General features: G+C 45.4%; 1 protein-coding gene across 1 annotated transcript in view; it reads right to left on the minus strand.

Annotated features, from left to right (window-relative positions):
• GPC3 (glypican 3) overlaps positions 1 to 23821 on the minus strand; it is a 251700-nt gene that overhangs the window by 71704 nt on the left and 156175 nt on the right. The window contains exons 5-6 of the mRNA XM_067548021.1: positions 20287 to 20412; positions 7774 to 7894 (exon numbers count right to left, since the gene is read on the minus strand). Of these exons, the coding sequence (XP_067404122.1) occupies positions 7774 to 7894; positions 20287 to 20412 (247 nt within the window). The remainder of the gene's footprint in view (positions 1 to 7773; positions 7895 to 20286; positions 20413 to 23821) is intronic.

Genomic DNA, 23821 nt, shown 5'->3' on the forward strand with positions numbered 1-23821 from the left:
GGTTTTTCACTTGCTATCTGGTCACCCTCCTGGGTTCTCCTGCAGACCATTGGGAAAATGGCAGAGAGAAATGGATAGGAAGACTGTCTGAGACTGCAGATGGATCGTTTAGCCAATGAGCCTTTGATACCCTGCAGGGGGAGGATGATATTAACCTGGCCAGAGGGCAGAGTCACAAAGGGGGAGCACCCTGAGTCCAGAGAGATAGAGACGACAGGGTGAGCTACCGAAGGAGGGGACATCAGACTCGTTGAGAGCTAACTGACAGATGAGCCAAAAGAAGGTGCTCCAGCAGTGAGTAGGAAACCCCCATGAAAAGGGAGACTGACAATTCTGGGGGGAAATTGGTGAGATTTTCCTTTTTTCCTTTCCCTTTAACACGGGATTGTCCCTTTTCTGATCCACTGACATCCCTTCCTGAAGTTCATTCCGAGGGAAAACGCTTTTGGTAGGTGTAACGGAAGGGGGTATTTCCTTCACAGCTTGAAATCCACCTCCACATTCCCAGTATGTGAAAAACGCTGGGTGTGACAAAGGTTCAAAATGGTTTGGGTTTTATGGGTAAAATCCAACACATTCAATTCTTTCCAAAGCCTCCGTTTAGGAAACAAACTATCCATGGCCGGATCCTGCTCTTACTGAAGCTGACTTAAATGCTAGCAGGAATGAGTTCTTCACTCATCTTTTCTGCCTTTCACTACTACAAGGTGACATTCACATGTGTACCGAGGGCCAGCATGAGGAAGACGCACCACTGAAGTCCTATTTTGCATGCTAAGTAAGATTGAAGTGGTGTGTAGGACTCAGACCAGCCCTCTGAACCGGGGTGAATGTCACCTTTACTGTTAAAAAATAATGACTGTTTGCTGCGCCATGGCATGGTATTACTTTTCCCCTGGCATTTACTATCCCACAGATGTAAAATGGGTAACACCTCAAATTCCAGAGAACATTTAACTGCTGCACACACTCCATGATCCTATACGTGTAAGGGAAGATTGTAAGTACAACAGTCAAGAAACCTAAGTATCAATAAATTGACTAGAAAGTCAGAGTGAGGCAGATTATTCCTTAGCCAATAATAGTTTAAAAAAATCTTTTCAATTAACTCCAGGCTGATTTAAATAACAAACAAAACCCCATACGGTGTGACCTGTTCTCAAGTCTTTTCACAATAAACCCCAAAAAGCCAGGATGTTCGTAGACATGTGGCAATAGTTCATATAAGCCAATGTTATGTCCAAGGAAAGAAGAACATTTTTGTAATTAAAAACTAGATATATTCAAAGCTAATTTTGTTTTAGTTAGCGCATGTCACATGTCCCCTAATTTAACCGGCCTGGCAGATCTCATGTAATTGCTGCTTGCATATGGAATCACACTCTGTGCGAGAATATTTAAAACGATGGTTTAACAAGGGCCAATGAATGGCTTCTGAGTCACAAAAGGACAATGTAGCTAGACGTTAAAGACCAGACCTAGACTTGATGGAGCTATAGATTATTTCTTGTAGTAGAAAAAGGAATTAGCGGATACATTCCAAAAGACATTTATCATTTTATAAAAAATCTTCTGTCATATGATTTAATAGCCTTAAAAATAAATAATTGTGATGTCTGGTTGCTTTCAACAGCATGTGGTTTTAATATTTTAATTGCTGCAAACTGTTTTATAATGGTGCCCAAAAAGGCATGCCCAAGTAATTATTTTGTTTATTGCATTTCTTGTAAGAATTTGATCAATTGTATTCTGTATACACAGAAGTTTGAGTACCGTAGTACTAATACATTTATTTCAAAACTGAAAAGTTAGCCAGCAGGGACTCATTTCGTTATACACTGTTAAATATTGTATGTTCATTTATAAATATTGGGTATCATTTTCTTTTTAAAATCAGGCAGTTTACACATTTTGCTAATTATTATACTATCACATGGTTACCAAATTAAAATGCAACGTTAAGAGGAGATAATACAAAGCATCAGTAGGTGATTTCATCAAATCTGTCTCCAACTTTCCAAAGTGGAAAACACATTTCTGAAAGACATGCGAAATCCACAGGATCTCCCTTTACACATTTAATAAGACGCCCACTTGAAACCATCCCCTGACATTATCCAGTGAAGTAATTTTACAACAGCCACACTGCTCCCTCTTAAATATCATCTGTGGAATGCGCAAAGCAACGGGTAACATATCAGACACCTGGCACCCACATAGATCATTGCAGGAATGCTGCGCTGATTTTACACGGAAGAGCTACAGGTACTGCAGAAAACGATAGCGTCCTTAGCTAGTGCTGAGTTCCGCCCCAGCCCACCGCTTTTTCCCTGAATAGCATCATGGCACCTGACGGCTCTTGCAAGAAGGGCAGCAATCTCAGCACTATATTTGCTGGCTTCCTATCGGCTGAAGGACACTCTAAGTCAGTATGGTATTGCTTTGCCCAGTGGGGGTTGGAGTGAAGCGCAAAAACCCACCTTGGTAGTCCCTTGGGCCTCAGACACTCCATCAGGGGATGGAAGGACACTTAGACGTAAGGGTAGGATACAGTTTCCAGGCCTGCTTTGTTTACATTAGATTCCATACCATTGTGGCCTTCTGGCCAATTTCCAAAGGACTCCACATGAGCGTGTCCTCAGTAGCGACCGCCCTCAGCAAGTAGTAAATACGCAATCTTGGTTGATCAAACTACCTTTAAACACAACTCTTTAAACGTCGATTCCTCTTCTACGAACCGTGTGTGCGTTTTGTCACTGTACTTCCTTTCATCTTTATGGCCCTGATTTTACCCTGCCAGAGTCTGAGTTATACTGCCGCTTGCACCTCCAGTTTTTTACTCTGTTCCTGCCTTGAAACTGAGGCCGGGAGCTCCCCAGGCAGTGCCCCAGAGGACCCAATCACCCGGGCCTGACTGGAGGATCAGGGCCTTAAACTGGACATGTGAAAAAAAGGCAGTAAGATTTCCTTTTGTGAAACAAACATATTCCTAGAAGTCCTATGGTCTCCTTATAGTCTAGGGAATCCATCAATGTAAATTTCTCAGGGTTTGTGAAAGCCTATTGCCTGGACTGTGATTCCCAAATGGGTTTTTTCAAGAGCTTATATGGTTGTTATATTTCTGGCTCGAGAATATTCAATGTGATAAAAACACAACCCCTTCACAGTGTAATAAATTATGGATCATTTGATGTGCAAACCAAAGATCTGTCAAACTACAGTAGATCTGAAATATTTTAAATGAGTCCTGCATTCCCACGTCTGGAAATGTAAAATATGTTTCCAGGCCCCTCAATCTTCTAATGACATATCTTGTCCAGTTATTATCCTTTCAGGGGTTTCAGTATTGGTTCAAAATAATTTCAGTATTGGTTCAAAATAATGCTCTTCTGCCTGGAGATAGTCCCACTGGAAATGGGGGGGGGGGGTTTTGGTAAGCCTACAAACTGGTCCAGTGGTTAAAACACTAGCCTATAACTGAGCAGACTGGGTTCAAGTCCCTATTCTGCCTAAGGGACTGGAGTCCAGTAACTTAGCCCCTCTCTATGCCTGAGTTCCCCAACTATATCATGGGTCTAGCAGCAATGCCCTACCTCACAGGGGTGCTGTGAGAAATAAAAATAGGGGCCAAATAAAACTCCTTTCCCTCAAAGAAAGCGCTGGCCTCTCAAACGTGGTAGCAACACTAATGTTTATGTATGAGCGATCCAGGCACCTGGGCAGAGAGCACAAGCCTCCCCACTTCATCAAAAGGCAACAGAATCTAAAAAGCCCCAGTACCAGCCTGCTGACAATAATAAACCAGCTCACCCACCCACACGCAATAAACCCAGCCACCGACAAATCTCAGACAGTAAAAAAAGAAACAAAGCCGGTGGGCGGTGGCACTCTTATTATCGGAAATCACACCGCAGAAAATGTCACTCACCCCGAGAAGGTCTGACCTGAGACGTTAAACTTACTCAGACGGCTGTGTGTTTTATTTTTCTTAAAGACTATTAAATCAAACCTAATAAATTCGGACAGACCTTTTTATTTCCCCTTGTATAGTTTCAACTTGCTCTTTTCTTTCCAACTTCTGGGTATTCCATTCTAGTAGAAGAATGAGGTCCACATGATCGCTTCAAAAGCATGCAAGTTCTACAACTCAGCACGCAACTTGGGGGGAGAAGGGGAGGTGGTTTACAGACTATGCATGCCTTTATTGAGATTCAGATTGAGAAGACCGATTGATTAATGAGTGACAGAACTATACAATTTATTCACCAAACCTGAACGAGTGTCCGAGAATTTTGAAGCTCTGTCATGCTTTTGGGAAAGTATTTGTTTTTTCTAGCATGAACAGCATATAATAATTTAAATAAAGGCTAAAACATCAATTGCATCTATTAGCAACATCCAAGAGTTAAAGAAAATGTTTTGGAACTCAACTAACTGGGAACTGCGTCTACATATGTCTCTGGAAACAGAGCTGCATCTCTTCTGACCAAAATAATGGACTGGGAACCATATGAAATGCCCTGTTGCTATCTCCTGGATACCTACAGAGAATTCAGCTCAGAAACCTGAGAACCAAGAACTGACAGCCTCTGGAAGCCTGCAGAAACCTCCTTTAAAAGATGTTCTCCATTTGAGTAAAGTAGATGAGTTACTCTGCATCTCTTTTCCAGTGTGGAAGTCCACACTGCATTCTAGATCTGAAGCCAACATCTGAGGAGCATGGCTGTGACCCACTCAGAATCGCTGCTTTTCATGTCTCCTCCACTTTGGGAGTCCATGGTGCAGTCCAGATGTGAAAGAGACAGAGAAAATTTCCCTGGTGGAGGAACAATCCCCAAAATCCCAAGTGTAAGAAAAACCCATATTTCCTTTTACCTGGATCAGAGCCATTTACCTCAGCTTAACAGCTCTGATGTTAATAGCTGGGTTGATAACTCGTTCTCAGGTATTATCTTTTGCTTTTCAAAATGTTTTCTTCTAAACTTTTTTCCAGTGAAAAACGACCTTTCCCTGTAAGTTAACGTTTTCACATACACAGAACTCAGCTGTACAGTGGCAAAGCTGCATACTTAGCTTGCCATCTACTGGTCTGGGAACAGCATTGGTAAATGGCGGCCCCGTGGGCAGCTCACTGCTGGTCTTCACGCTTTCTTTTCCTCAGGCTTTTTTTTGTTTGTTTGTTTCTTTTTTTCAGTTTCAAAACAGAAAAAACATGGAGGGTTTATTTTCTTTTGGTTTTTAAACATCTGTATATTATAACTTTACCACTGTACAGTTAGGTCAGCTGAGTTATTTACCTTTGCTCTCCTAGTCCATGAATCTTAGCGTGCCCGCAGACCAAACTGCTCAGCAAAAGACCTAACTTGACCCGATCTGCCAGCCGGCATTTCACAACCATGTTATGTCAGCAGTTTCAAGTACTCTGCTAAGCATGTTTTGTTCAGTGTGGCTTTCTCACTGTGAATAGCGAACTATCATTACCACCTGCAGGCTGAAACCTGCATTCTTCCTAGTGTAACAGGGAGCTGGTTATGCTTTTTTCTCCTTTTCCGAAGCACAATCTGTAGCCAGCTTGCAGTACTTCACCATACAGGGTGTGTATGAATGTAAAGGAATACTGGGTCTGGGCCCACAATAGTACGTTCTGCTACGGTGTGTCTGGATGTACATGGCCCACCTTCACACGAACACAGAAAGAGTTCACTCCTATGCAAAACTGCCTGCTACTTCCAACCAAACACGTAAGGAGATGCATCTTGTATGTGAGGGTTTAGCGGGGACCAGAGCATGTTTTGAATACAGTTCCCTGGTGCTCATTGGAGCAGAAAAGAAGAGGTATCAGCAAACCAGCTCACCTAGGAACTTCTGAAAGAGCAAAACCTACCTGCACGCCGGCCTGGAAAGCGTGGTTTTCTTTTAGCCTCACTGAGCCTTTATTTAAAATCTGTTTATGTCAAAACACTCATTTGGGCTTGAAAGCTTACGAGTAAAGCTCACAAGAAAGCTGCCCTCACATAGACTCTGCTCTCAGACCAATTCGGGTGATTCAGCCGTAATGCAGGGCACATTAATACTTTGATGTGTGTACCTACAAGGGCCCAAAACGGCATGTGCCCAGAAACGGCAAAGACTTAAGCTCCCAAACCCTGCATTTAAAAACAACAACACCACATCGCGCCAAACTAGTGTCACAGGGATAAGAACAGAGTCCAGGGGAGCAGGACCCAAGCATAATTTTCTTGGGCCCAGTACAAACTTGTAACACAGGCCCGCTCCCACACACATACCACAATCCCTCAGCCCATACATACCATCTCATGAACCATGAACATTTTTTTCCTCGTGGTAATGGAGGTTGCAGCCTGGGCCGGGCCCTCTGGACCCCAGTAAAGTGTACCCTTTTTCGTGTGGACTGGAGCCCTGCCAGTTTGGGACAAGGCGAGAAGCCATTACACCAGGACACGAGGTGAGAGAATGTGGGGAAGTTAAATGGTCACTTTAAAGGAAGCCAGCATGGGACCTAATCCTGAGCTGTTGGGCCATGGAGTTATGGGGGTGATGGTCAGGACAGCTGCTCCCCATCCTGCTAGTTCAAGGCAGCGCGAATGGAAGCCAGGAAGAGGATAGCCAATAACCAACACAGCCAGATTGCTTCTATCGGGGCAATTCTGATTTCATTTTTCACAATACAAATATCTAGAGGAGAAACATCATCTGAGTCCGTGGCCCATTGGGCTTGGTAAACTGCCTCCATCAGGGCCATCAGTGGTTCTCAAACTGGGGTCTGCACACGACATCTAAGATTTCCAAAGGGATTCACACCTGCATTCAACATTTTTTAGGGGGCCGCAAATGAAAAAAGGTCAAGAACCACGGCTCCAGATGAATGGAAAGAACTTCCCAGGAAAATTGGGCAATGCAAGAAAATCCCTTCCTGACCCCTGCAGTGATCAGTCAGTGCCATAAAGCTTGAGAGCGGATTACTGTTGTTATTATCCCTGTCTTGGCGTGTTCCTTATGTTGATGGGTCAATCATAAAACCACCCAGTGAGTACACAGCACACCGGCTATCCCCAGCCGACGGAGGGTCCCCTGGGGGCCACTGCCAGCCAACAAAGCCATGGGCTACTGTGCCTCCCATTGGAGCCTGCGCCGATATCTCCTGAGAGCGGTGACGGATGCCGCCTCCCCATTCAATGGGTGCACGCCGCTGCCGCCTTCTCCTTGCCCTTCAGAGGGGACACTGCCTGACCGCCCACCGCCCCGCCTTCATCCCGGCCCAGCGTGTCGTGACAGAAAGGCAGCCGGGCTGACCCTGAGCCGTGGTGCGACTCCACGCACCCGCGCCGGGAGCAGGGAGCCGGGCCTAGCCCCGCAGCACAGGAGACGCTGCTGTGGGGTGAGCGTGGGGCAGAGACACGGCTGTGGCGGCAGGGCAGAGGGCACGGCTGTGGCTGGACGGCGCCCCCAGGTTGCGACACCCGGAGTGGGGAGCTGGGCCAAGTCCCACAGAACAAGAGCCACTGCTCTGAGCTCTCTGCCCGTGAACCCCAATAAAGCCGCCCCGGCCTAAGAGCCTGGTTCCCGGAGCGCCCCTTCTCGAGACAGCACAGAGTTTCGGTCTGGCCCCCAGGGCGTCCCGGTGGAGCTGGGTGCCAGCTGGTGTCGTGGCCCTGGATCCCGTACGCCCCACTGACTCGGTGCGCCTCCTCGAGTGAGTGAAAACCCCCCCCGCCCACCGGAGCCATCCCCCGGCCCCCGCCTCGCACCCACCTGGTTGATGTGTTTCAGTTTGTCGATGATCTGGCTGATCACCGGCTCGGGACCCTTCGTCTTCATCTCGTGGTTGCCAGCCTGCGCTCTCACTCCATTCCTCGACAGCTGGGGACTGTACCTGCGCGAGTGATCACACAAGACAGGATGGGCCAATCGCCTTCTTATTTATGGCTTAGATCCCCCAGCCCGCTAGCTGCCTTCCCGTCGCAGAGGAAGACACAGTCCCTGCCCCGAGAAGCACGGTATGTTATTATCCCTATTAGCAGAACACCTAGGAGCCCCGACTGAACCCCACTGCGCCAGGTGCTGCACAAACACAGAACCGGACCATGGGCCCTGCCCCGAAGAGCTTGCAATCTCGGTGGAGTCCAAGATGACAAAAAGACAGCCCAAGGGGGAGGGGGGAGGGGGGGGGAGAAGAGGGATACGGCATCCAAGGCAGGCTGCCTGGGTGACGACAGCCAAGTGTCTGTTTGATTTAGGGCCAAGTCTGTTGTTGTGGTAGGGTACATTAAACATGAAAAAAATTCCCACTCCACAACTCAACCCCCTTGTGGCCCATCCGCCCCCTTCCCTCCCCTCCCAACTCCCAGACTTTACCCCAGTGGCCCGGCCCTTCCCTCCTCAGCAATCTCTGGCTAAAGGAATGCACCAGCTGGCTGGGTGGCAGGCGGCACATTGCTTGCGGACTTTGCGGCAGCAGTGGGACTTCAGCCGGGATTGAAATGAGGGGAGCGGCTAGGGTTGGACCAGCTCAGGGCCAGCATCCAAGGGGCTGGTGCGTAAGAAAGCCAGGAGACGGCTGCAGGAGCAGACAGACGAGACCATGAGGCTGGTGGCGTCGGCGGGGAGGGAGGAGGGGAAGGCGATGCTAGGCCAGGCAAGGGCCATGACGCAGAAAGTAAAAAGGGCAGCATGGCCCCTGCAACACGGGTAGCAGCACAAGCTAGTACTCACGCTACAGGGTCTATACTCGGGTGGCTAGTCCACGCCACAGCCGCCAGACGGCTATTTTTAGCACACCGTCTTTGAGCAGGGCTCGTGTGTGTCCGATTGCTCTGGCCGGGAGGCTTGCTGAAGGGCTGTCACACCCAAAGAGCTAACTGCGTAAACAGGCAGGACGGACGCAGGGTGGAAGAAAGGAAGCATTACGGTTTCCACGGTACAGAGGGGAAACCGAGGCAGAGAGATTAAGGTCAAGATTCAAGAACGCACTTCCACCTGATTTTGAAATCAATCACCGCCCTGGAAATCACACAATCCCTGCTTAAACTTGCAGCTCGTGCTTAAAGCTAAGCACAGTGTTAAGTGCTCTCTTGAATCAGGCCCTATGTAACTGGCCCAGAAGGGTCTGTGACGAGCGAAAGCAGATCTCCTGAGTTCCTGTCTAATGCCTTCACCACCCTGTCGATATATTTAATCTGCCTTGTAACACTCAGAACTGCTACCTGTGCACCGGTGTGTCACCCAGACAAAGTACAATTAAAACAGCATTTGTCTTTCCTGAATGACTTTTCTAAAAACAAATAAACCTGAGTGTGATTCATCTGGGATTCAACGTTTAACATCGAACAAACAACCCTCCCTCTATATTTTGAAACCTCGGAGAGAGAGTCCCGTAGCAGGATAATCATGAAGGGCCATAGTGGAAAGCACAAAATACGAGACACATACACAAAAATATCAGGCAGCCATGAAGTGTAGCACTGAAGCATGTTAGGGGCTACTTGCTGGCTGAAAGCTAAGCACGCGCTGAAATGCTTTGTTGGATTGAGTTCAGGATTTCAGCCGAGGTTGAAATAATAAATGTTTCTAAATAAATATCTGGCTTTTAACAAAATACATACTACAGCGGACTCAATATTCTCAGAGCACCATCTTGTGGAAAGACGCATTACTACATGCACAAAACAGTGACATTATTACTCCCATAAACCCTTTTTCCTGCAAGATTTGTGCCTAACTTTACATATATTCCTGTTATTTTTTCACACAATCGCTCAACACTACTACTCCAAGCAGAGAGGTCTATTAAACCATAAACTACATTAGCAACACAAACATGTAAAGGTCAGACAGACTTTTTAGAGGCTTATGCCTTTCCTGTCCTGTGAAGCTAATTTTAAAATGCAGAGACGGAACATCAAAGTACATTGTGGAAAAGCGTTCTGTCGTTTAAGTGAGATTTAACTCCTGGGGTCCGTAGACTTCAGTGAGAGCAGAACTGAGCCCTTTTTTTGGGTGCATACCTAAATCATATCAATACATTTCTTCTGCGGTACTGTGATAAACATGCAAATAAACTGATCTTGTAATCCTTGAGCAGGGAAAACTCCCTCGGAAGTCAATGGGAGTTTTGTCTGTGCAAAGACTGAAAGATCAGACTCTCTACTCTCTAGTATGTCACAGATGAAGGAGCACAGGAGATGTGGTAGGGCCAGGGTACATGATGTCCAGTGGGGAAGGTTCAGTGAGATAAATCATGGCATGTGGAAAATATGGACGGCACAGTGAGTGGCCCTGCTTAACTGTATTAGAGACAGAGTTGGAGTCGCAGGCTAGGAAGCAGACCAAGGATATGTTTTCACTGCACACTAACTCAGGATTGAGCCCCAGCCACCGTTCCCATCCACACACGACTCAGGATCCGGGTCCCAGGAGCCTGCTAAAGGGGGGAGAAGAGGGGATCAGAGTCCGAGTTCCGCTGAAACTCAGGTCCAGTCCTTGTACTTTGCAGTGTGGACACAGCTCAAGCCACACACCCAAGTCAAAAGGTCCGTGCAGCGCGGCATGGATCTGTTAGCACAGTTGTGGGATCCTGAGTTTTACATTGCAGTGTGGACGCTCACAGGTGGACTAGGGAACTCTGAATCCACAAGCCTGGGTCCCACAGGCCTGGGTTTACAATGCACAGTAGACAGACCCTCAGAGCCAAGACACCCTCCCCATAGGAAAACCCATGAGAGAGGACCTGAATGTTGGGGGGAAACTCCGAGAGGTTCCCCTTGTGGGGTTCTCCCTAGAACTGCTCACCTGGACTCCTGCTATCTGGGCTGTACCCAGGTGCACAAAGCAATGCAGCCCTTCCTTCTCCCGAGCAATGAATTCACGCGCACAAAACTAAACAGAGAGCGAGCTGGTTTACTCATGAGCATCCAGACCTGCCCTGCTGTTGCACGCCAGCTTCACGAGACTTCAGTCGGGCCTCCACGCCAGGAAAAGCGAGCACACCCTGCCAGAGGACAGATTCCCTACTTTTAAGCAAAAGGACGTGGCAACAAGAAGGAAGAAAGGCACGAAGGCAGAGGCTGAGTCACCTCCCCCATCACAGCTGCTGGGCTCAATGCACGGGTAACTGGGTGAAACTCTCTGGCCGGTGGTAGACGGGAGAGCAGAGTAGATGATGGAATGGTCCCTTCTAGCCGTAACCCCGGAATCGAGGAATCATTTATAAAGCCCATGGATCCCAGCCGAGATGTACAGGGAGCCCAGTCTCTGCAGCGCCCATTGGAGTCGACAGGAGCTCTGGGCTCTGACAATCAGAGCCGTGAGGCTTGAAGTGTCTCCCCTGCGGCTCTGAAGCTGAAAGTATCATTAACACAAAGAAAACAGGCACCCCAAATGCATGTCCTTACACAGGGATGGGTTCAGGTCCCCCCAGGCAGACAGTGCCGCAGATGCTCTCAGAGCATTTAAGCTTGTATTCAGTCCATCTCTATTAAGCACCTCGGGTAAAATTGTCAAAAGTGCCTATGTGATTTAGGAGCCCGAGTCCCACTGACTTAAGGGTCCTCCGGAAGAGCTTTTCAAAGGCACAGACGATGGTTAGGAGCAACTCGGACGTCACTTTTGAAAATGAGACTGAGGTTCTTGACTCACTCGGTGCTTTTGGAAATCTTACTCGCGCCGATCAGCACGCTCTGCTAAATAGGGCTGGGCTGCTGAGTCTGGGCTTTCATCCAGCTGGAGGGGAAGTCAGTGGCAGACCGGGGAGCCCCGTCCCTGGCAGAGCAGAGGAGTTGTGGCTTTCCAGACGCTCAGCTGCACCTAAGGAATGGCAGGACTGTGTGAAGTGAGCCTGGGCGTCTTTTTTGAGCATGCACAAAGATCATGTGCGAGCTGAAAGATTTTGAAACTTAGCGTCTGTAAGGGAAGGAGGAAAAACAGTCCTGAAATCCCAGTTTCCTTGAAGGGCAGCGGACACCATCCCTGCAGCGTGGGCACTAGCTGCCACCCATCTGACAGCCATCAGTGGCTAAAGTTCTTACTGGGTCCTAAAGCCAGCCCTAGAACCGGACTCACTGAAAATGAGGCAAACCAACAGGAAAAAAACCTTCTTTTTTCAGGATTGTCTAACTTCCTTTTTTGTCTTTCCATTCAACTCAGCCAGCCAGCCAGTGCAGGGAGTGTTAGTTAGCCTGAAAGTGGCTGTGTACTGCACAAGCAGGTACGGTGTGACCTCAGTTTACAGAGGTACAGCAAACTTGTTATCCAAGAATAAAATGTTCTGCGGAGTAAGGACAGCATTTGGCATGTGCTTACATGCTGTGCTAAACTGGGGCCAAAGAGGGCCAGGTTGTTCCAGTGTTGCCTTGAATGAGTGAAAGCAATAGGAAGCTTCTGGGCCAAACTGATTAAGGGATTAAGGCGATGACAGATATGGAGAGACACCTGGTGACCGACGCCGGATGTTCCCAACTTAACTCTACGGAGTGTAGGCATCTCCGCTGAATGGAACTGACGGGGGATGTGTCTGTTGCATACATGAGCACTAACAAGTCCTGATACAGATCCCGCGCTCCGAAGATGCTGTCGACACTGACTAATATACTGTTAACGGGGGTAATTGATTCAAGTCCCCCCTGCGCCGAGTGGGGCACAGGAGTGGGGCCCAGCTTTTTGAGATACCAAAGCTGTGCCCGGCTTCCACAATAACTACCTCTTTGATGTAGTACAGCTGTCTTAGGATATCACTCAGCAGAGGAACCCGGGTTTCCCTCCCAAAGTTGCCCGGGTAGGAGCTATTATTTGTGGCAAGGTAATCTCAAAAGGAGACATGTCATGTGGTTGTAAAAGGTGCTGATAAACGGCTGTCACCAAAGTCAATTAAAGATAATCACATGATGAGAACATTACCCAGCTAACGCATTGCCTGGACTACATATTCCTCTTTCATTCGCAAGCCACAAATATTTAGTATTAAACCCAATTAAGGGGTTCCCCCCGACCTCTGCATCCAAAAATCTCACCTTTGCAAAAGTTTTGCCACTCCAGCTCACTTAGTTTTAACTAATGGGATACCCAGCAAGTTTTACCCCCAGCTTTTTGTTTCAGAGCATGGGAGTCCAGACAACGAAATGTTTTGTAAACCTAGGACAGTAAATGTAGTGCCACATTTTTCTTTCCCACAGACTCTGCATTAGCACGGAAATGCAGAGACACGGCTGCAACTAACTCAGCTGCGCTAAGTTTGGAGACAAATTATTGAAAAGGCAAAGTATGATTTACAGAACATAATCCTGCAAGTCAAATGTAAAGCATTATATGAGAAAGGAAAATAACATTTTCATTCAAAGACCAATTAATGTAGGCCTGTCTCCTGGCTACACAGTATATACTGAAATGCAGCTGCATATTTTAAGCCTGCTAGATGGAAGCCGAACGTCCTGCATGGTATATTTGGCTTCTTCACTTTGATGCTGCCCATTGAACCTTAGTTTCTTAGGCAGGGACAAAATGCAATAGAACCCAACAGCTTCACATGTAGAAAAACATGTTAAGGAAAGAGGACCCATTTCACAGGTTTTAATAGGTTTAATAGATCCTGAGACATCAGCAGCCACCAATACAGAGGGTTGGACTAGATACCTCCTGAGGTCGCTTCCATCTCTAATCTTCTATGACTCTATGAATACTGCAATATCAAAAGGTGCTTTGCATTCCAGGACCAGTCTCTTGACGTCAATGGAGCTGTCAATTTATACCAGCTGGGGGCCTGGAATCTTTAAAATATTCACTCTCTCCTGTGGGGCAAACCCTTTATTGCTTCATTTACCTTTAGTTCAATAAAGTTAGAGGCATATTAATTATGGAAGTGTTGGTTGACTGTTAAATCAACAGGCATGTTTAATATATATATAGAGAGAGAGACCCATGATCTCCATTCTTAAGCTACTCTGGGAACAATCACTGATCAACCGACTACATTTGCCCACTATCCCCTAGTTAAAGCTTATTCGTGCTATGAAACGGTGTTTTATGTATCTGAAAAGTTATAAAATCTCCCTTCTTTTGGGATTCTGGTATTCTGTAACACTGCCAGAAATAACTGCCCTCTGCACGATTATTATTGGTGTGGACTCGCTCTTGATGCAATATACACATTTTTCTCTTTTGCTTCTGCTCTCCCTTTGTTTGTTTATTATTTATACGATTTTAAAAAAACAACCGAAATATATTGACAATAACAGGGATATTTGAAACTTTTTCTTGCATGAAGTGAAATCAGGATAGTTAAGCAAGGTGCTAAGAATATTCTAATTTGGATATGGCATAAAAGGAGTGAGGCTTAAGAGACATGCAGATGACTTAGGTTAATGTAGAATTTCTCTTGCCCAGCTTTGAAATGTGAAATGATAATTCTTGCACAATGTGCTTAAAGGTTTTGCAAAGGATAAATGTGGCTGACATGCTATTCAGAAGAGCTTTAAAGGAATATACCAGTATAAGGAGATTATTAAACTTTAGGAATCTGAACTTTTAATAGGCTTTGAGAATTAAATGCTGCAAATTCTTGACATTCGGTATAAAAACCTTAAATTAGAAAGTTATTCCATAAGACACAGCAACACGTCTCACAGGCTGTCGTGTTAAGAGAAATAGACTGAAGTCTATAAAATCAGATGTAATAAATGGAAATATGAAGTGGGTCACAATGGAAAGAATAAGCAAATATGCAGAACGGGACAAGCAATGCTAGCCAGTCAACAGGAATACGAAATTTATAATCTACAGTGCTTGTCATTTACACAGCAAATTATTAATCCCAAAAGCATTCCTGTGAGTACATAAACGTGGGGTCAGATCCTCAGTTGATGTAAATCAGCATAGTTCCTTTGACTTCAGTGGCAGTATGATGACTTATAGCAGATGAAAATTTCTTTAGTATCTCATTTTACATACAGGAAAACTCAAGCAAATACCCAAGACCGCACCCCCCCCCCCCAAAAAAAAAATGAGCTAACATGAGAGCTGGGGTTAGAACTCAGGGACTCCCCATCCTACAATCACACCTCTCTCTACCACTCATAAGGATCTACTGGTATCAATGAATATGAGTCAACCGTGTGATGTAATTGTAAAAAGCATAAAAGCAATGTCAGGTTGCATTAACAGCAACACCAGAGGGAAAAGCCAGATAAACAGTCTACTCCGTGAAGCAATAATTAGGCCAAAACGGGAGAGCCGTGTTCAGTCAAAGTGGAGGAAGTTAAGAGGAGAAAAATGAAAAGTTTGGGGAAATGAGAGCCATTGGGAAAGCTAAACGCACCGGGCATGTGTAGTCTGTGAAAAGGAGGGACATGATAGCACAAGGTTATAACTAGGACAGAACCAATACTAATACTAATACAATACTAATCAAGAGAAGAAGTTTAAGAAGCAGAAGGGCCAATTTAGGTTAGATGGTGGGATAAATGTTATCCTGAGGAGCGAGGCACTTGATCAGGCTCACGAGGCAGGTTGTGGAATTGCTGGTCAAGACTGGGTTAGAGACTCCCATGTTAAAGTGGGGTAAGAATAATCAATCAATCCTGCCACGATGGAGAAGGTTAAACTGGATAGGCCCTTAGAGGTCCCTTCCAATTGAATGAATGCAAAAATACCCTGTTAAAGATGTGGTTACCACCGCGGCCACAAATCCTATAGAAATGATCTATAAAGACAGATACGTACATGTGCTCACACACACACAATACATGGCTGTGGCGAATAAATGTATCACATGACCCTGCTGCTTATCCCACCCCAGAAACTGCATCACCTGCCCACTAACCCAGCTCCCCAGCATTTAGCCTAAAATCTCAGTCCCTTGAGGATCTCTGAACAGCCACCTTTTGAAATACCACGTTGATTAGAATAGCTTGAAGCAGGGTAACTGACATGGAACTAAAAGAAAGGTCCGGGTACAGACACTTTATCGATATGGAGGCACCAGAGTCAGCAAGAGAAGGACCCTTTTACTAAAACGACCCTAATGTGGATAAGACTTATTGTACTCATCTGAACACCCAGTGAGGAACTGGGCACCTGAACCTAGTGTCTGTGACTGAAAATTTTCTCCATAGTATCAGGACTTTTCTAGCAACGTAGCAGTTCTGAACGTGTCTCTGCTGGCTCCAGCCCAACTCCGCTACGTGTAGCGGGTTATCTATAAGGAAGAAGAAAAGCCTATTGTTGCCCAGCCTGCTGTACGCTTCACTCATGAGTATCCGAGCAGGTGAACCCTGCAGCTGGTCTACAGAATCAAAAAGCCAGGAAAACATGGAGAAACAGAAATCTGAGGTGACCAAATGTTTGCATTCTAAGAACACGTATACCCTACAAGGTCAGAACCTTCTTTTCTCAGCTCTCCCAGTAGTTAGCTGCGTAGGATTGCCACCAGCCCGCAAAGGAGTCTAATATCCTGACGCTGACTCCAAGATTCATGAAACACAGTGTTTCTTGTAAAACTTGGAAAGGCAGATCCTGGGAAAATCACAAGTGAGCCTCAGCCTAGCACATGGGCAGCTGAAGTTATGCCAGAAGAATCGGAGCTCAGAAAATGCCGCACAAGGAACAAAGAACTGTAATGCAGTGTACGCGGCTGGTGTTTTTTAGGTTTCACTCTGCTTGGGGAAAATAGAAGTCAAGATTTTTAGAAGGGACTACTAATTTCGGGAGCCCAACTAGATACACCTTAAAGGGGCCTGGTTTTCAGAAAGTGCTGAGCACCCCGCTCTGAAAATAGTGAATTTGGGTATCCCCAAATTTGAGACAGCAAAAAAAAAAAAAAAAATCACTCGTCACTCTGGAACATCTCCGTTACAGTAGTTAACCAATGTGATCAATTTTAGCTCTTTTCTATTTCAATTTAAAACACATTCTGTAAAAGGAAATGAGGAGAGAAGGGTTATTTATTTTTATTGGTGTGATTTTATTCCAACTAGCTTCTATTTCTAATTCCATGAAGGGAAACCTCTGTGTGTACTGCTCCCACTCCCAACCCAATGAGAAGTCAGACAATCATTCTGGGACATGTTACGGCTGTATGTGCGTAAAACATGAGGAGAGAAGGAGGGAAATAAATCTAAGATCCCATGTTGATGACCTATTTTCTCTCCAGCTGGACAGATGCAAAGCATCCCCTGTGCAAGCCGCCATCCACACCAATTCATGCCTAGTTAGCAAGTGGTTTGTGACACAGAGCAATTGGTCCTTCCCCGGAGGACATCACTGAGATCTCGGCGCTGGGACCCGACTTTTCACACTGGGCTGCCATTGCTGTCACTTGGCTCAGAATGAAAAATTTAAACATCTGATTTGCAGGGGATGGTTGTAAATATTTCAGATGAGCTGGCAGAGAAGGTGATGTGTGTTTGACAGGACAGAGTGGGAGGGAGAAGAATACTGATAGAAGCGTGCTTGCTAAAGGAGGAGCAGCGCAGGAGATAGCTTTGCTCACGGCATTGCAAAGTTTGTTCATTTCGTTATTAATTCAGTGGCAAGGCAAGTGGGAAAAGAAACTTCTGGTTTTCTGCTAAACTCTGTTCACTTTACTGTTGTCCCATCCTCCCCACCTTGTCTGTCTTTTGTAGGGCCACCTGTCATGTCCTACACCAACACTGTAAGCTCTCTGGGGCAGGGATGGTCGTCTTTGTTATTCATCTATACAGTGCTTAGCACAAGGGGGCCCTCACCCTTGACTGGGATTCCTAGGCATTGCCATGATAGAATTTACACACACGAAAAAAACTATCTTAAAAAACGTTAAGGTTCCAAAGCGAAGCCTTCAAGTAAATGTCAGAATTAAGGTCGCCTGTTCACCCTTAATTTGGCCCCTTTGTTCGTACCCATGTGATACAGCCATACTTAGTGTCACAAATCTGTGGCAGGGCCTGGAATAGCCATGACTAGAACCCAACTCTTCTCTCAGGGGGCTGATGCCTCACCCACAAAAACGCATCCCTTCCCTTCTGACAATCCTCTCTCTCAGCCATTGTCCATCCTGCGCCCTGACTGAGGCAGGCATCTTGTAGAACAAATAGCATGTGAGCCTGTAACTGAAGACTGTCATGATGCATACACACCAGGAGGCCAAACTGGGATTGCACAGGCAATTTTCATTCTGGTATTTCCTGATTTCTAAGTGAGTGACTGCGCAACTTGAGTGACCTCTTAATGTATAATTTTTTTTGTAAATGCATACACCAGGATATTTTAAACTGAAACCAGAAATTCCGTCCTGTGAAATCATATTGATCCCTCCCACATGGGTCATCCTCTGAGTGTGAAACCAGGACCGACACTGTTCCTCTACCACTAACTTCAATGGAAATCTGTGTGGTCTACGTCAGGACAGTAGGAGATAGAACCTAGAATTTGAATCTTAATCTGCAAAGAACTCATTGTACTTAAACATTTCACATTCTGCAGGCTGCAGGATTTAATAGCATGATTTTATATGCTTTTTAATTAAGAAGCGGAGAGAATATTTTTTTTTAAAAAAAATCCTTTTTAATTGTGTTTTTCATTAGGCATGGAGACAAAAGTTTTTTCAAAAGAAGGTACAGACAGAGGGCACATTTTTCCTGAGGCAAAGTAACTTCATATTATTAAATGCGTAATGGGCAATGCTTGAATAATCTTTTAAAAAATAGTTTGATGCCATTTTCTGGTCCCTTCAGTGTTTCAGGTCAGTAATGCAAGTACAAGTTAATTATTTCCTGAGGTTACCAACCGAGAAGAAGTCAGACTTTATACTCTACATTATCTTTGCCATTTCTTGATATTATTTCTATTTTTTCCTTATGTAAATTACTTGAATAGTAAAGGACATTTTGCAACGTAAGGTTATTGGAAGAGAAGTCAGGTGATTTTACATTTAATTATAATAAGCATTACCATGCTCAGGTCAAACATTCTTGAACATTTCTCAGGACCAATATTTTGCACACACACACAAAAAAGGATTTTTTTCATTAAGACAGTGTTTTCCTTTGTAATATTAACCCTGCATTTGTCACTCATCATTAATTTCCCAGATAATTGTCATAACATCCAGAGAATCAATGAATATACTTAATATATTAATGTATGGAAACAGGAGAAAACAGAATGGGGAAGAACCACTGCTGATGACAGTCTGCAGATATACTAATGTGACACCACGGATGAATGTGCCCCAGTGCTTAAGACTTTTGATTTAAAGAACCATCGGGAGATTGTGTTAACTATCAAGAAACCTTTTGGTCACAGTGCCAGTAGAGCATGCAAAGGAAAACAATTGTACAAATTGGGACCAAATTCCACCCTCTGAGGCATGTATGCAGTCCACACTGATGTGCATCTGAGGACAGAATTGAGCCCTTGCCATTTGTCAGGTATACCGAGTCCATAGGGAACCTACTTAGCATTTGTCTATTTCCTAACTTGAAGGGGTTCATTCCAGAATGGAGGGCAGATATTCAAGTTTAAAGAAAGCCAGCAAACCCAGAAGATGTACTGCCAGAACTCAGGAGCCTAGATGATCTTCAGCATGAAACCATGCCAAAGGTAAAGGGTAACCCGAACCTCATCCCTACCTCATCGTCCTCTGGATGGGGCAAGGATGGCAGCCTGGTGGAAGGGTAAGGAGGCAGGGTCTACTCTATTAACATCAGCGAGAATTCACGGTAAATTGCTCCAGCCCTGCTTCTCCCACACCAGATACACAGTGCTAACGTCCCTCCAACCAGCTGGTTCACATCCCATTCTGCCAATAGTTTCCCCAGCACAGCTCAGTGCTATAGGAATAATACTGCAGGGAAACGTTAACTAATTTGCCCCTGAAGTAAGCTCTTTCCGTAGGGAGCATTGCACGGCATCGCAGTTGTTCCTCATCTCTGTTCCTGGCTGGTCAACACCCACCCACCCTGTTTTCCACTGGGTCACAGCAGCATGATTTTCACCCAGAGTTGCTCCCACAGCTCAGTGAAGCATGACAAGTAACTGGCTGCTGCTCTCCAGAGGTAGTTTTGGGCTCCCCTCTGCTCCGTGGCCCTCCCAAACATCACAGCACACTGAGCTTCTGGACTGATATTTTTAAAGTTTTGTATAAATAACAAAGATCGTCAGTGAACCTATTTGTGAAACCTCAGACAGCAATGAATGAAATCCAGAATTCAGCAGGCCCCAGTCCTACAAACACTTACATGCATGTTTAACTACTTATGAGTAGCCCTGAAGAGGGAAAAAAAAAAAAGGATTTCTCACCTCTCCACAATTTCTTGTCCATTCCAGCAAAGGGTGTCATTCTGAACAGCAGAACTGCGGCTACAGATGCACTCTGGCAAGCTGCTGTAAAAATTGCTGTGAGATTTTAGTTTCATAATGAGCTCCCTGAAAAGAAAGCAAAAAAGTGTAAGTTAAAGCGGCGGACCAGATGATCATCAGTTCAGCATATTTTACAAGCAGGCCTTGCGAGGCTGATTATAACAACAAACGTGTACAGGAGTTGTGCATGATTTCCCACCTGCAAGGAATACCATGACAAGTTAAAACCGGTGACGTGTCAGCCTTGTTCATGAAGATTTCTGTCACTTTGCACCACACCCTTCACATCATTTAGGCCTTGTCTACACTAGAAAGTGTTGTCGATGCTGGTTACGGCGGCGAACAAAAAGTGCTGTAGTTACAGTGCTTGTGCCTGTCCAAACAGCACTCGTGTCACCGAAGCGCACCCACAGTTGGTGCTTTACCAGGGGGAGCAAGAGCAGTGTACTGTGGGCAGCTATCCTGCTGTGCGACTTGTCATCTTGTGCCGCTAGGAACTGTGGGAAGGCAAAGAGGATCACAGTGCATCATGGGTGAGGGATCAACGTCCCATGATGCAGTGGTTTCCATCCAGTCCCATGGGTTTCCATTTCGTCCCTGGGTTTCCAACTGCGTTTCCGACCCATGATTTCCGGAGAACAGGGGCAGAGCAGTTCATGTGTTTAACTCGAGGCAGGAGGAGTAAAAGAAAACAAATGGAAAATAACTAAAAACCAAAGCAAAAATGAATGAAATAAAACCAGAGCATGGCCTATGAAGCGATGGGGGCTGGGTGGCAGGAGCGGTCTTTGAATGGGGGAAGCTGGGAAATGGAGATCTAAGTTCCAAAAGGAGGGGGAGAAATACTGAGATTTACTCAACATCTTACAGTGAAACTGTTGAACCACGAGGCACGTGCATCAGACCCCTAATAAACCCTCATCCTCTCTCCCCTTTTCCTCCTCCCTTTGCATTTTGGCCATCTGATTTGTAAACATCATGTCTGCTTAGGAGCAGGGACTATCTTTTTTTTTTTTTTGGTCTTTGTACAGCACCAAGCACAAGGGGGCCTCTGAACCTGATGGGAGCCTGCAGGCACTCCTGCAATGTAATTCATCCCTTCCTTTCAGCACTTACTATTCGTTATTTTAAAAGCAGTAAATCCCATCAAATTGAAGTAAAGTATTACAGAGATTAGTTGTAAGCTACAAACTACCCAGCTGGGGGCAGGCAAAACAAAGAGAAAGATGTCTGAATGCTATCAAAGGGAACCTTCACTTTTTATTTCTTTATTTTTAACAAGGCATGCCACTTTTCACCCATAATCAGATTCATGCCGCCTGTGCACACAGATGCTATAACAGAGATAGAGTGGAATATGATTCCTTTATTTTCCCCTACAGTGTTGATGGCCAATAACATAATGCAGCTTTTCTGGATATTGAAAGATGTCAGTGCTGCTATTTATCTCCTCATCTCCACCAATAAACAAGCTTTAGTTAAAGAGTAAAACCCTGCTAATGTCATTAAAAACACATCATAAAGTCTGAGTGTCTTTCCCTGCAAAAATACAAAGGATGATTTATGTATTCACTTTTGGCAAGCACCAGGATATCTTGCTATCGCCATTTGTTTTTAATGTGTTTCTTGTGGCGCTTTATTTTCTTGCTGGTGCCATCCGGGAGGCCAAAATAAATCAAGATTCAATTCTGGTCTTCTCATGGTGTTTCTATGATGCTGAATTGCTGCATATTAAGGTTGGTCTGCCCCGGCGCCGGTGGTCTCCCATTGACATACTTACATTGATGTACCGTGGCATCTTCACGGTGCTGCGTCGACAGGAGATGCCCTCCTGTCAACACAGCTTTACTCCTTTCAGGGAGGTGGACTAATGGCGTCGACTGGAGAACCCATCTCCCATCGACTGAGCGGGTCTACACGACCCACTCAATCGATCCCGCTGTATGGATCGCTCCAGAGCCTGCAGTGTAGACATACCCTTAGGAAGAATAGCCCGCACATTACATTGCACCTACATGGCTCCCTATGGCACCACTGCTGAGCACTCTCCATCTGAATATAAGATCCCGTTAAAGTGCCTAAAGATAGGCACCCAAACATTGAGAGACCCACTGGTCACTCCTGAAACCTTCGCCCAAGGTCCATGGCAATGTGCAGGATACTACAGTGCATCTAGCCCCCATGCCCAACCCACCTTCCCTATTTATTGTAATCTACTTTCCCCCATTTTAATTTTGTTCCTTTCTCCAAGCCACCCCCGATTAGTCCCCATTACTTCTCTAGACTTAGACTCGCTATTCTGGAGATGGAGACTGACCAAAGGCCTGGCACCATTTCCAGTAGGATGGATTTTCTTACCTTCTTGGTGAAAAGTTCCCGAGGGGTAGCCGTGTTAGTCTGTATACAGCAAAAACAATGAGAGTCCTGCAGCACCTTAAAGACTAACACATTTCTGCAGGCATAAGCTTTCGTGGGCTCCAACTCACTTCGTCAGATGCATGAAGTGGAAATCACAGAGAGGAGGTATATATATACATCCAAGGGTGAGAAACATAACAATGGGGAAGGCAAGTGTTAAAGTCCATTCCGTTAGAGTAGTTGAGGCCTATTCACAACCGTTGATTAGAAGGTGAGAACGTGTGAACAGTGATAATTATTTCTTATCATGAGAGAACCATTCCAAGTCCCTGTTCAGACCCAGTCTGATTGTGTCAAGTTTGCATGTGAGTTCCAGCTCTGCAGTTTCTCGCTGAAGTCTGTGTTTGAAGTTTTTTTGTAGAAGTATGGCAACTTTCAAATCAGCTACAGTGTGTCCCGGGAGATTGAAGTGCTCTCCGACTGGCTTATGGATGTTACCATTTTTTATGTCTGATTTGTGTCCATTTATTTTTTTGCGTAGTGACAGTCCGGTTTGGCCAATGTACATGGCAGAGGGGCATTGCTGGTTTATGATTGTAACTGTATTCTCCGCTCCATTATCCAAGTCATTAATGAAAATGTTGAACAGTACTTGACCCAGGACAGATCTCTGCAAGACCCCACTAAATACACACTCCCAGTTTGACAGCAAACTGTTGATAATTACTCTTTGGATACTGTTTTCAACCAGTTGTGCACTGGCCTTAGCATAATTTCATCCAGATCACTTTTCCCTAGTTTGCTTGTGAGAATCTCATGGGACTGTGGCTAAAGCCTTACTAAAATCAAAGATATATCACATCTACTGCTTTCCCACATCCAGTAGGCCAGTAACCCTGTCAAAGAAGGAATTAGGTTGGTCTGGGGTATGATTTGCTCTTGACAAATCCATGTTGGCTATTCCTTATCACCATATTGTCCTCTAGGTGCTTACAGACAGATTGTTTGATTATTTTCTCCAGATTCTTTCATCCCTTCTTCCCTTCCACTTCCCCTCTTGTGTAACCAGGATGTTCTCCCATCTTGTAGCTGTCAATTTCCTAAGAGCTCCTGTCTT

Source organism: Emydura macquarii, unplaced genomic scaffold (assembly GCF_026122565.2).
Source record: "Emydura macquarii macquarii isolate MOO-44397 ecotype Brisbane River unplaced genomic scaffold, CSIRO-AGI_Emac_v2 contig_1253, whole genome shotgun sequence".
NCBI lineage: Eukaryota > Metazoa > Chordata > Testudines > Chelidae > Emydura > Emydura macquarii.